General features: G+C 45.1%; 2 protein-coding genes and 3 non-coding genes across 8 annotated transcripts in view; 2 read left to right on the top strand and 3 right to left on the bottom strand.

Annotated features, from left to right (window-relative positions):
* Positions 1-389: 389 nt before the first annotated feature.
* Positions 390-462, bottom strand: trnaa-agc (transfer RNA alanine (anticodon AGC)). Its single transcript has one exon. It is a non-coding gene; the product is annotated as a tRNA-Ala (tRNA).
* Positions 463-818: 356 nt separating this feature from the next.
* trnaa-agc (transfer RNA alanine (anticodon AGC)) lies at positions 819-891 on the bottom strand. The gene has a single exon. It is a non-coding gene; the product is annotated as a tRNA-Ala (tRNA).
* A 250-nt stretch (positions 892-1141) lies between these two features.
* On the bottom strand, positions 1142-1214 carry trnaa-agc (transfer RNA alanine (anticodon AGC)). Its single transcript has one exon. It is a non-coding gene; the product is annotated as a tRNA-Ala (tRNA).
* Positions 1215-1411: 197 nt separating this feature from the next.
* p2ry6 (pyrimidinergic receptor P2Y6) lies at positions 1412-4971 on the top strand. 3 transcript variants are annotated; one of them, XM_085917273.1, is made up of 4 exons: positions 1412-1471; positions 1925-2108; positions 3081-3517; positions 3622-4971. In XM_085917273.1, the coding sequence occupies exons 3-4, from the start codon at positions 3084-3086 to the stop codon at positions 4292-4294; spliced, it is 1107 nt and encodes a 368-aa protein (XP_085773399.1). In that variant the 5' UTR covers positions 1412-1471; positions 1925-2108; positions 3081-3083; the 3' UTR covers positions 4295-4971. The 3 variants fall into 3 exon arrangements, with proteins under 3 accessions (XP_085773399.1, XP_085773400.1, XP_085773398.1); XM_085917274.1 differs by lacking the exon at positions 1925-2108 and having other exon boundaries at positions 1441-1471; XM_085917272.1 differs by lacking the exons at positions 1412-1471; positions 1925-2108 and having other exon boundaries at positions 2119-3517.
* Positions 4972-5689: 718 nt separating this feature from the next.
* The window catches only part of arhgef17 (Rho guanine nucleotide exchange factor (GEF) 17), a 39171-nt gene continuing 32478 nt past the window's right edge, over positions 5690-12382 (top strand). The window contains exons 1-2 of one of the 2 annotated variants that reach the window (XM_085915891.1): positions 5690-5862; positions 5970-10951. In XM_085915891.1, the coding sequence (XP_085772017.1) occupies positions 6005-10951 (4947 nt within the window). In that variant the 5' untranslated portion in view covers positions 5690-5862; positions 5970-6004. Of the gene's footprint in view, positions 10952-12382 lie in introns of both variants that reach the window. The other variant, XM_085915890.1, reaches the window with a different exon arrangement.

The raw sequence follows: 12382 nt of genomic DNA, 5'->3' as shown, positions 1-12382 counted from the left end.
CCATTTGAGCTAATCCCCCATGCTAACCACGTAAGTGGACATTTGACAATCTAACGTATTTTTCTCCAAAACCCAAGTGCTTAAAACGTGTATGTCACCAACCAAAATTGAAAAAGTCTTGGAGGATGCGGGCATCGATCCCGCTACTTCTCGCATGCTAAGCGAGCGCTCTACCATTTGAGCTAATCCCCCTTGTTCATTGTCATGCGCAGTATCACTACAAGAAGTAAATAACAATGCTCTAAAGAAATTAATGGAGGATGCGGGCATCGATCCCTCTACCTCTCGCATGCTAAGCGAGCGCTCTACCATTTGAGCTAATCCCCCGTGAAGGGCAATCACGTAGTATCACTATAAGAAGGTAATAAGCACGCTCTTGAGAAAAAATTTGGAGGATGCGGGCATCGATCCCGCTACCTCTCGCATGCTAAGCGAGCGCTCTACCATTTGAGCTAATCCCCCTCACTGACGCAACACTTTTGCCAATAAACATTATAAAAAATACCACTCCAAAACCAAAGTATTACCACCACCCAAAAATTTAACGTTTGGAAGTTTAAGTCAAAGTCAAAGTCTGCTTTATAGTCTATTTCTTCACATGTCAAGACACACAAAGAAATAGAAATTTCAGAGACATTTTACATATATCTATATCTATATCTATATATATATACGCATACATACATACATACATAACTTACATACATACATGAATATTTATATATATATATATATATATATATATATATATATATATATATATATATATATATGATATACGTACAACGAGTATATCACCAACCAAAAATCAAAATGTTTGGAGGATGCGGGCATCGATCCCGCTACCTCTCGCATGCTAAGCGAGCGCTCTACCATTTGAGCTAATCCCCCCATGTTGAGCAAGTTGCAAAGTCAGAACAGAACCTAAATAATACCATTCCAAAATTGCCAATCACCCAAAAAGTAAAGGTTTTGGAAAATGCGAGCATTGATTCCGATACCTCTCGCATGCTAAGCGAGCGCTCCACCATTTGAGTTAATCCCCCGTGCTGTAAGTAATCCGTCGCCAGACCAAAAGGTAAATAATACCCATCTAAAAGTGCCACTGAAGTTTTTATCACCACCCATAAAGTAAAAGGATTGGAGGATGCGGGCATCGATCCCGCTACCTCTCGCATGCTAAGCGAGCGCTCTACCATCTGAGCTAATCCCCCGTTGCACACAATCCTGTTGCTATACTATTGAAATCTTTGTCGCTCTTTGCTCACTGCGGATGCGTCGCCAAGTTTTACTTTAGGCCAATCAAATAAGGAGCTCACCATAAGATTGACCAATCAGCGCACGATATAGTTACTCCAACGAGTTGTGGCCAATCAGCACACGATCTAATTTTCCACATTTTGTGGTGCACCTCCGGGAGGAAAAACATTCGGAGAAAGACATCAGCAGTCATCGACAACTGTCTGTCAAGGTATGCATTATTCCTGTTTAACAACCAAATGTGTCAAGTGCATCTTGTTATCACGACATTTAAGAAATGTGGGGAAACGCGTACCTGTTGTCACAGTTATCATTGATTTACATGTTTATGCTAAGAACTTGTGCCATCCCCCAAAAAGTTTAACTGTAACATATTTGTTGGAGTGTATATTTAAAACTTTATATACGATCGTTTTATAATGTGTGTTCTTTTACATGGGAGCTGATTGGTGTGGAACACTTGTACAGTCACATTGTCATAGTTAACCCAGAGAATGGGGGTCGGCTGTTGGAACAAATGGATGAGGAGGTGCAGCAGGATGAAGGCTTAGTGGAGGAGGAATATGAAAACCTCAAGGAGCCCATCCTCCATGTCGCATCCCTCAGGCTATCACCCCTCCAAACAAGAAAGGGCATTCATCTATATTGTATTATATGATTGCAGGTTTAATCAGAGGGAGAACTCAGGAGCTGATGTCCTTAGACCAAGGCCTTACTGCTAAGGAGCTGGATGAGGCTCCCTCCACATCAGGGCATGAATTTTAGGAGATCGAGAGCCTTGCGTGGAAATAAATGAAAACTCAAGGGGCACGGGTGCATGCCCCGTTGGTCCAATCACGTCGCTGTTGGTAAGACGACACGACAGGGAGTGGAATTGATTCCCGCATTCTCCAGCCCATCTTTTGCCAATTGTATTGACACACATAAGTTGAATGTGGGGCAACAGACCGGTTTTACTGGGCCTCATTCAATTGGCACAGAAGTGGGGCTTGTTTTTCCTTTGCTTTCTAATTTTCATGTGAGGACTTGCAGGGAAAGAGAAAGCCGTTTCATGTTTTCATTTCTCTTTTCTTCAGTAGTGGTGGTGAAACTAGAACGATGCTAAAATTAGGTTCTTTCAGGATAGAAATCAGACCTTTGGTTTCATGTAACTGCTTTTCATTACCGTGGTGACAGGAGAACTTCACTTTGGATGGAACAGAACAACCTACTCAACTTTCACCTTGATTTTATTTTACACTTGTGCAAAATGACTGTGTGGATTGTATTTGGAAAGCACTGAAGTAGATGAAGTAATATTAATATGTCTAAAAAAAAATAATAACTGAATAGTGATTTCATTTGTTTTTTATTACGTCAGAAAGGCTTGATCACGCCCGTTCTCAGTGAATCATTATCTACTTTATGGCTCAGTGTAGAGACATGTTCTAGAGTCCACTGGCACACTTCCCTAACTCAGGAATTACGAAATTGCATTCCGAGAAACGTCAAACACATCGACACGGACATTGACACACACACACGGGCACACACACACACACACACACACACACACACTTCAAAATCGCAGACAGTGTAGGCATGCTTTCACGTGTGCAATCTTTTTGAATTGTGAAATATACCTCTGAATCATTGTCTGAAGAGATTTGATCTGTCAGTGTTTTGAAATGATTGACACTGCTAAGCCGTTTTATCACATAACAGAGTACAAATATTTTGTTATTCACACGAAGTAAACGTTTCATATATCTGTATCTTTGTATTATCTTTATATTCCTACTGCAGCAAGATGAATGACTGACTGTTTGTCTCTTGTCCAGGATATGAAGATGCCATATTCTGTTGAATCCCTCACAGCTGAAAGTCTGACCTCCAAAACCTTCACCCTGGGTGTCTTCAACATAAGTGTCCAGCCCACAGATCAAAAGCTAGCCGTCGCCCTGCTGGCCGTCGTCGCTAATGTCAGCCGACAAGGAGTCCCACGTTGTACTTACAAGGAGGACTTCAAACGTATCCTCCTTCCGGCCGTGTACACATTTGTCTTCCTGCTGGGCCTCCCGCTGAACTTTTTCGTCATACTAAAGATATGGAGGAGGCGTCCCAGTCTGTCCCGCAACAACATCTTCATGCTCAACTTGGCCATCGCCGACTTCCTGTACGTGACGTCACTTCCCCTGCTCATCTATAACTATGGGAGTCATGATTACTGGCCCTTTGGCGATTTTGCCTGCAAACTAGTCCGGTTTCAGTTCTACAGGTGAGGTTCAAGTTATTAGAAGACGTACGAAAAAAACGAGTCCGTTATTGTTTGCTGGTTTCAGAGTCCAATATAATGTCTTGTTTTTCTTCTTCTTATAACAGTAACCTTCACGGCAGCATCCTCTTCCTCACCTGCATCAGCGTGCACCGCTATATCGGCATCTGTCATCCACTGGCCGTGTGGCACAAGGAAGGCGGGCGGAGGCTGGCGTGGCTCATTTGCGGAGGGGTGTGGCTGGTGGTGGCCCTCCTCTGCGCGCCCACATTTCATTTTGCCTCAACGGGGATCCAGCGCAACCGCACCGTCTGTTACGATTTAAGCACGCCAAAGCAGTCTGTGCACTACTATCCATACGGCATGGCCCTCACCTGCATCGGCTTCCTCTTGCCTTTTATAGGTGTGATGATGTGCTACTGTAGAATGGCCCACGTCTTGTGCCTCCCCGCTTCCTACCGATGCGTCAATGTACAGACAAGAGACAAACGCGACACGGCGGTGAAAATGATCATTGTGGTGGCGGCTGCCTTCTGCATCAGCTTCCTGCCCTTTCACCTCACCAAGACTTCGTACCTGGTGGTGCGCACGCTGCCCGGTGTTTCCTGCGAGGTCAGAAACCTCTTCTCTATCATCTATAAGAGCACCAGACCGTTTGCCAGTATGAATAGTGTTCTGGACCCTATTCTTTTCTACTTCACTCAGCCACGGTACAGACAGAGCACCAAAAGTTTTGTTCTCAGAGTCACCAGCCTCAGGCATAACGACAGAACTGCATGAGTTCACATGACCACCATGTCTTGTGTCTTACATGTATAAAATAGTGTAACTAGCTTTAGTGATAGAATTTTATTTTCACGAGTCAAATAACTGCCATATGGTCAGTTGAAATGAAATAATGCACGAGGCTGAAGCCTGTTTTTTTTGTATTGAACGTCTTTTATATCTATGTATATACGTATTTCCTTGTTAATGAACGCTGTGAATTTCATATTGTAAGATTTCACTGTTGGCTGAAGTGGTTCTAATAGAACATATCAGTTGCATTTTTGGAAGATTGTAAATTCCAGCAACACGTTGGTGGATATTGTGGAGCCTAGACTATATTGTTCAGTATTATGTTATCTTTAGCAATATTGGTTGGATGGTTTTGAGGTTCTGCCTGTTTTAGCCACTGGATAGCATTAGTGTCCTTTCATTTTGACGTGTAAGAACCATATTTGTTGTACGATGCTGTGAGATTGCACAAGAATAAGTTGTGTTGACCTGTGTGTGTTTACTTTTTGCAATATTTACTTTTGTGTTGTTGTTTTTTTCATCTGTTTTATGAGTGTTCAGAACAGTGCCAAAACAACCTATATGTATAACATGGAATAATCTTGAGCTAGCATCAGCAATAGAATTCTATTTTTGTTTTAAGGGAGTTAAATATGATGCTATTGTTTTGTTTGTGAAAAGTGTCGCTTGTATTTTTTTTTTTATTTTTTTTTTATTCTGAGTAATTTTTCTTACATGGGTTGGACAGCTGTAAGCAAAAGGGAATTTATGAGAGCCATACATTAGAAGGCACAGCCAACTGCAGCTATTCGTTTTTTAATGTGTTTGTTTCGTTGATTTATTTCACTGAATAAAACTAATATTTGTAAAATAAGAAGAGTTGCACGAACTAATATAACTTTACAATACAACCACGCCCCGTTGTTATACACGATCTGATGCGCTCATTTGATAAATGTCTCTGTCATGCTCAAGATCAGCCTGTAGAGGTCCTTATAGCCCAAATTAACCAGGAGACAGTGTGTAAATTCCCCTTCAGAACAAAACACTGCTCAAAGTAGACAACTTGATGGGGGAGTACCACAGAGGCCTTATTGTGGAGGAGTGAAAAGGGATCGTGAAGGCTGCCAATTTAAAACAATCACCTTTGAGCTGCAGATATGTTTACCTGGAGTGGTGCACAAAAGAGATGCACGGATTTACTGTTGATTGAAGCAGACATTGGACACTGTTGGCTTTCTTCTGCCAATTAGTGCAATGCTTCTGCGGTTACTGCAGTACATCCAGTCCCTTATCAAAAATAGTTAGTTGGGTGGGGGGGTTTCCTCTCTATCCCCGAGGGGGTTATGACAGCCCCTATCCCCTAGTCCCGCCCACTCTCTTTTGCCCTATCTCAGGCATTAACATGTACAAAAAACAACACAAGTCACGGAAATCCAAATAATGCCTAAATAGGGATCCACAAACACTTTTGGGGAAAGAGCAGAGATGCGAGGGTGACCACCTTAATGGGCACACGTTTGGCCAACAATTAACAAACAAAAAAAGTTCGACTATGGAATCGCCAACATGTGAGTTTTAACAACAACTGAGCAACCTGTGTTTTTCAGAATCGGATCAAATTTGTTTCCTTTAAACTGCGAGATGCAAATGGATTTTTATTCCCCAAAATTTGCAGCGTGCAGCGTGACACAACAAAGACAACTATGAACAATGGCAGAGAGACACAAGAGGAGTGCACCGGTGTACCGCAGCGTCTCTTTTAAGAACTCGTGGGGCGCCAACAAAAGTGAGGAGCAAGAAGACAAAAGTGAAGATCTGGTGGTAGCCGGTGGATCTCTTCCTCTGGAGCCTAGCGGGGCAGAAGAGCGTCATGTCAGTGCGTCAAGCAAAGTTTCCAAAATCTCTGCCACCACAACCACCGAGACCGCAGAGCCAAAGAAAGCCTCCTCCGCCCCTCTCTCCTCCATTTCTCCTTCTATCCGCCAGCTCACCGAGAAATTCAGCTGCAGTGGTAGAAGTGGGGGAGGAGGAGGCTCCGAGAGGACCCACAACGCCTGGCCGGGAGACCTTGCAGCGGTGTCGCGTAGGGGCAGCACACTTCCCCGCGTCAGAGCCTCCAGGAGGAGCAGTTCTCTGTCTCGGCTGTCATTGCACCAGGACGGCGTTGCAACATTCTTCCCGGACAACAAGTCTTTTTTGGACAAAGTGCAAAAGTTTAACTCCAGCACGGACTCTGTGTCTGGGTCGGACTCTGAGAGAAGTAAAAGGCGGACTTATGCAGTAACAACAAACGACAACACTGGTAAGAAAGAATCTTGCGCATCTGACCCCCAAAAAACTTGTATTCTCAATGATGAAGAGGACGTCACGATTCGTGGAACTTGTAAAGCTCACAGAACTTACTTATCTACGCATTGCAATGAATTTATTTCATTGCATTCTGATAAATGGCCCAGTGTGACCAAAATCAGACAACTTTTTGATAAAAGACAAAAGCAAGGGCAGACTTTAAATCAGGTTGGTAAATGTGATTTAGGCCAGCAAAGTAAACCCGAACGTTGCCCCCTTTTGGATAAAAGCAGCAAACTTCCCTTCACTTCATCGAATGAAGCCAGAAGTCCATATTCGTCCGAGGCGAGCTTAGTTGAAGGACAGAGCCCAAACAGCACTGCTGTCAAACAGACACTTTGTGACACTATGGACTTGCATTCCAACATCTACGAGCAGCAGTATGCACTTGGTGAAAAGACATCAGGTTATTGTAATAGCATTCATAGTTGTTCTCAGGTTTGCCGTGATCAACAAAGTAGCTCATCTCCATTCAGATCTCACAGCCCCAGCTCTGAGGCAGAGGCTTACCCTAAAACTCCCACACTGATCCAGCTCACCCCTGACCCCCACGATGACCTTCAGACCTCTGCTACTACTTCTCAGAGCAGTTTGGTCAACCAGGACGCCTCCTTCTGTGCCTCCTTGCTTCAGGAGCCGAGAGTGAGGGAGAGAAGGGTTAGTCAGGGGGTCGGGCTGGCGAGGGATAGTTTACATTCCTCACATAGCTCCTCTACAGCTCCTGCCTCTCCCCCTTTATTCTCCCTCCGTGCTCCAGCTCCAGATAAAGCCAATACCTCCTCGACTGTAGCTCCCTCCTCAGCCCCTGCCAGAGTTGACTCTCTTCGAAGTTCCCGCTGGAGGTTTAGCTCTGGAGATGAAGAGGAGGAGCATATCAGGAGAAAAAGAGGAGGCTGGAGTGGCCCCTCTCATCCTTTTGTTGGACTCAGTGGAGGAGAGAGGGGCACCTCAGAGCGAGGTGACAGTTATTTGTTACGCACTAAAAATGGCCGGTGGAGTGCAAAGGGCTTCGGTCGGTCTTCTGGCAGTGAAGAGGAGAGTCCTGGTTCTTTAGGACCATCCAGTAGGGAGGCTGTGCGACGCCGCTCTCTGAGAAAGAAGAAGCGGTTCTGTGGCGGTGCTTTAGCGACAGGCCGTGATGATTATAACGATCGTGATGGCGAATCAGACGACAGCGACAGCGAGCCTTCTCTGACCATGGAGCATTTGGATAGGCCTCGCCATGCCACAGGAGGAGAGCTACTGCCAAGAGTTTCACGGAGCCACTCCGCTAGAGAGCCAAATTTTCACAGTAACAGAGCCAGAGTACAGCAGCAATGGGAGCGCATCTCTTCACCTGCAGTAGCGGCATCTACAACACTTCCCGGTGTGTCTCGAGTATCAAAGGTCAACATCCCCTCTTTTGGCTCCCGTTATAGCAGTCGATATTCCAGCACTGAGACGTTGAAGGTGGAGGACCAAGCTAGCTGCACCAATCGTGGAACAAGCAAGATTTTGAACACTGGTGGGGACAACACTGCCAGAAATGACTCTTCTTCCATGCTGAGTAAAACATACTATGGAAATTTTACCATGTACCGTTCCTCTAGCTTTGGACACGGGGATAATTTTCCTCGCACCCAAGTCCGGACTCGCTCCAAGATTGTGCCCACAGTCACTTCCACTTCCGTGGTCCTTACGAGAGAAGGTCAATTAACTGAGGCTGTGAGATTACAGCAAACAGCAGGAGGGGCTGAGGCAGATGTTAAAAATGGAATATCCAAGTCCAATCCTGATATCACAACAGAAACAATGAGCATGCTACATTTTCTGAAATCAGACTTATCAGAGCTGAAGGTGCGGAAAGCTAATGAGAAAGAAAAATGTGGATCGGGGCCGCAGCGTCACAGTGGGACCTTATTACCCTCTGGTCGTCGCTTGTCCCTAAAAGACTTGACAGCTACTCTGCGGCGTGCAAATTCCTTCACGTATTCTGGTAAATCCCAGACAACCGCACGTTGTTACCTGGCAGGCGGTACAACCAAAAGAAGCACCTCAGAGCAACAGTTAGACCTGAGTAGAGACAAGACCGGAGCCAGGGTGTCCCTATCGGACAGGGAAGTAGAAAGCGATGGAGGTGACTTTAGGCTCGGAAGTGGACCGAGGTTGTTGGATTACGGCTATGACGACGACAACAAGGAAGTGGTGCCCACACCGTTGCAAGAAAGGTATGTGCAGGAAGCTAGGCAGGTTATTCACGATATCTGCCAGATGGGCACCAGAGAAGATGATGATATTGATATGAAACGCGGGAATGATTTTCAAGATGATTGTTTTACGATCACCAAAAAAGATGAAGAGAAGACAAAAGTAATTAGTACTGAAGGTGAGGTAGAAACAAACCAAGGGGCTGAGTTTAAGACCACACCGGGAAGAGATAAACATGAGAGGGAGAGCGAGATTGGGGAGAGGGAGAAGAGAGAGAGGGATGGACAAAGTATGCAGCTGGAGAAGCTAAACAGTAGGGATACAGACAACCAGAAGAAGGTGCAGAGACAGAACAGAGAGACGGCGAGGACGTTCCAGAAAGGGGATTCGGAAGAAAGTGTGTGCTATGACCGCTCTGTGGATGAACTTTCAGGCCACGAGTCTAGTTTAACAGATGAAGGGATTGTAACAGAGCCAGAGATTGGCCCCAGTGACCCCTCTGAGAGGGTTTTCTTGGGGTCAGGAGGGGTTAATTTGGGGTCATGCATTGCTCGGGATGTACTAGGGCAGCCTGTCACCATATGGAAACAATCAGCGCTCCATGAAGAGAACGGGCTTAAGAAGGAAAGAGAGGAAATGATGGAGAACAACACTGGCTGTACGAATCGGCTGAATGAAGTCAGCATACCTCCCTCCTTGCCTCACCCCTCCTGTCTGGAAGACAACTGTGTCGACACTTCCAGTGATGCAACCAACCAGAGCAGTGCTGTACCGCAGGCATCGACCGGTACTCCAGGAGGCCTTGAAGCACCTGCGACTCCAAGTGCTGTTCGTCGAAGACGCAAGTTCTCCCCTCCCGGTAACGTTAACGCACCCTCAGAGGTTAGTAACAGTACCGCAGACTCAACAACCGCAGCTGATGCGAATGGAGAGTCAACAGTCTATCGCTCCCTCAGTGATCCTATGCCTCAGAGACGCTCTTCTGTGGCGGAGGAAGAACATTTTTCTTCTGTCGACAGCAACCTTTTAGGATCGCTTGCTCTCAAAGGTGGAGTTCCACCAGAGACCCCTTCTATACCCACCTTGTCAGAATACCAGGGAAGTGTGGCCAGTGACTTGTCTGGGTATAGTGATGGCGGACTTTGGGAAGAGGTCGTTGGCGATTACGGTGGCGTGATCAGGAGCATTGTAGCTGAGCCTGGAGCCATGGACAGACTGATAACTGATGATCATGGAAATGGCAAAGCTCCCAAGAAGAAATCATTTAGTGACCCCAGTCGACGTAGTGATACATCTTTGCTTTCCCATTATGACGCTCAGTTTAAAGCTCAGTCCGCCAGTGCCAGACCGATCAACGAGCTGGATCAGTCAGGCGCGATTCCACCTTCCAGCAGCGAGCCAATCCTGAACAAGCATAAAGAAAAAGCGTGGGATGTAGAGGTGCAGCCTAAAGAGGACTTAATCACACAGTTAAACGATTGTCACCATGGAAATAGCAATTCTGATATCAAGAAGACTGTCAATCCAACCCACGAGAACATTGTTGTAGATCAAGGTGGACAAAAGAAAGCAGAGGAGACAAGAAGGTTTAATTTTGACCTCAAGCTTGCTGAAGCTTTATCTCCCAGAGCAATTCGACGATCCCCGAGAAAGCGTCCAAACAGATTGGCTCAATTTTTTTCTCATGAAGACCCCTTTGAGCCCCCAGAACTAGATGAGCAAGATGGTCACCGTGATGAATCTGCGCTCACTCCTCCTCTTCCCTCATCCAGACCAAAGACCAGACCTAAACATGTAAGACATGCCAGCGAGCCTGCCACATTTATACCCATCTCACCACCACCGCGACCACAGCCTTTCAAGGAAGGGAGCAGTCTCTCACACCAACCTACTGGAGGTTCTACAGCCCTGAGTAAAATCCCAGTAGACAAGCTTCCATCTCTGGAGGATGTGACCCATCTTAGCACCCCTGAAAGAGACACAGACGGTCCAGGGCCTCTCCCCGGGACTCGGGATGGGGCCAGCGAGATCTTCGCCAGTCAAACTACAGGAGCTGTATCACAGAAGGGTTTGGACCATGCTCCGTCTACATCAGCCACCCAGAGGACCAAGCCTAGAGTGGTAAGTTCATATTTATTTCATTGTTGTTGTTGTAGTATACCTTTGACGTACACCTTCATATTAAAACAAAAAAAATTGGGAGTTTGAGTTTCTGGCATGCTTTGATAACAATCTCACATACATACAAGAGAGGAAATTAATCACAGTTAGGTATTTTGACCACGGCGGAATTACACATTATTTTTCACATAAATGCGTTTGAACATTCCGTAATGTGATCTGGAACATTTGGTGCTTTCTTACACTTACAGCTTACAAGTGTGCATGTACTTTTGGCAAGTTGTACCGTCGTGAATTACGTGTCATATGGTTTGTGGAAGAGTGCATTTGCAAGACTACCATTACCATTACGGTCTGAGATGTGTTCAACAAACATCAGAGGATGTTATTGGTTTCATTAAACAAATGTCAGAAAGACCACATTAAGAAGCGGGCCAAGACAGTCAAGTGCATGTGTCTGTTCATTTTTATTTGTTCCATCCAGTGTGGATTCTTGCCAGCCAAAGAGAAAGAGAGGACTCAATGAGCAGTTCAGTACCACTCAGAGAATAGTTTTTTGTATTTCAATGCTAAATGCTTTTATTATATGACTCAATGAGAGAGGACTCAATGAGCAGTTCAGAACTACTCAGAGAATAGTTTTTTTGAACTTCAGTGCAAAATGCTTTTCTCATCTATTACAGTGTAAAGATGCTTAGCCAGACTGGATGCCAATACAAAAATGAACAGTATTTCTCTTGTGATATAATGCCACAAAGGTGTTCAAAGTAATTCTTGAACTGGCTTTGCGTAAATTGTGACTGAAGTATCTAAGGAGTGTATATTTAAGTGTCTGGATTTCTACTTTGCATTTGTTGGGGGTTGAGGGTGGAATAGTCAGCACTTGCTGACTGTTTTCTTTGGTTGCTTTCCACATCCAATGTTGTTGCCGTAGTGACCGAAGCAGTAGCTGGTGAGTGACCTCGGCCTGCAGGAAATGGATTTAGGAAAATAGGAAGTTGTTGTGGTTACAAAAGTGTTTGATGATGTCCATTACTACTGGCTGGCGGGAGCACAGTGTGTGTGTGTGCGCGCGTGTGTGTGTGTGTGTGTGTGTGTGTGTGTGTGTTCAAGGTACCGTGTCCTGCTACTTTGTGTGTCTTCTCCATGTGCATATTTTTAGTCTAGAATATATCAGTCCCTTCTTCCTAACATGTTGTTTTAGAGCACTGCAGTGCTGTTTTTCTGCAGCTTGTGTTTGTGTGCATATGTGTGCGTGCATAAGGGACTGAATGTAACAATAACTCAAGGAAGTTAGCTATAATGGCTAAAGATATAGTAGAGTACAGACTAGATACAGTTTGTGAAAGAAGAAAGACCATTAAGGGAGAAAAAACGGTCTTTGTTGAGTGTGATGACGAGGTATTTTTTCAGTCTCTCGCTGCTTTTTTT

This window comes from Syngnathus leptorhynchus, chromosome 7 (genome assembly GCF_054491065.1).
Source record: "Syngnathus leptorhynchus isolate UIUO chromosome 7, UIUO_Slep, whole genome shotgun sequence".
Classification (NCBI taxonomy): Eukaryota; Metazoa; Chordata; class Actinopteri; order Syngnathiformes; family Syngnathidae; genus Syngnathus; species Syngnathus leptorhynchus.
Note: the sequence above shows the minus strand (reverse complement) of the source record. Positions and strands in the feature narration are given on the sequence as shown.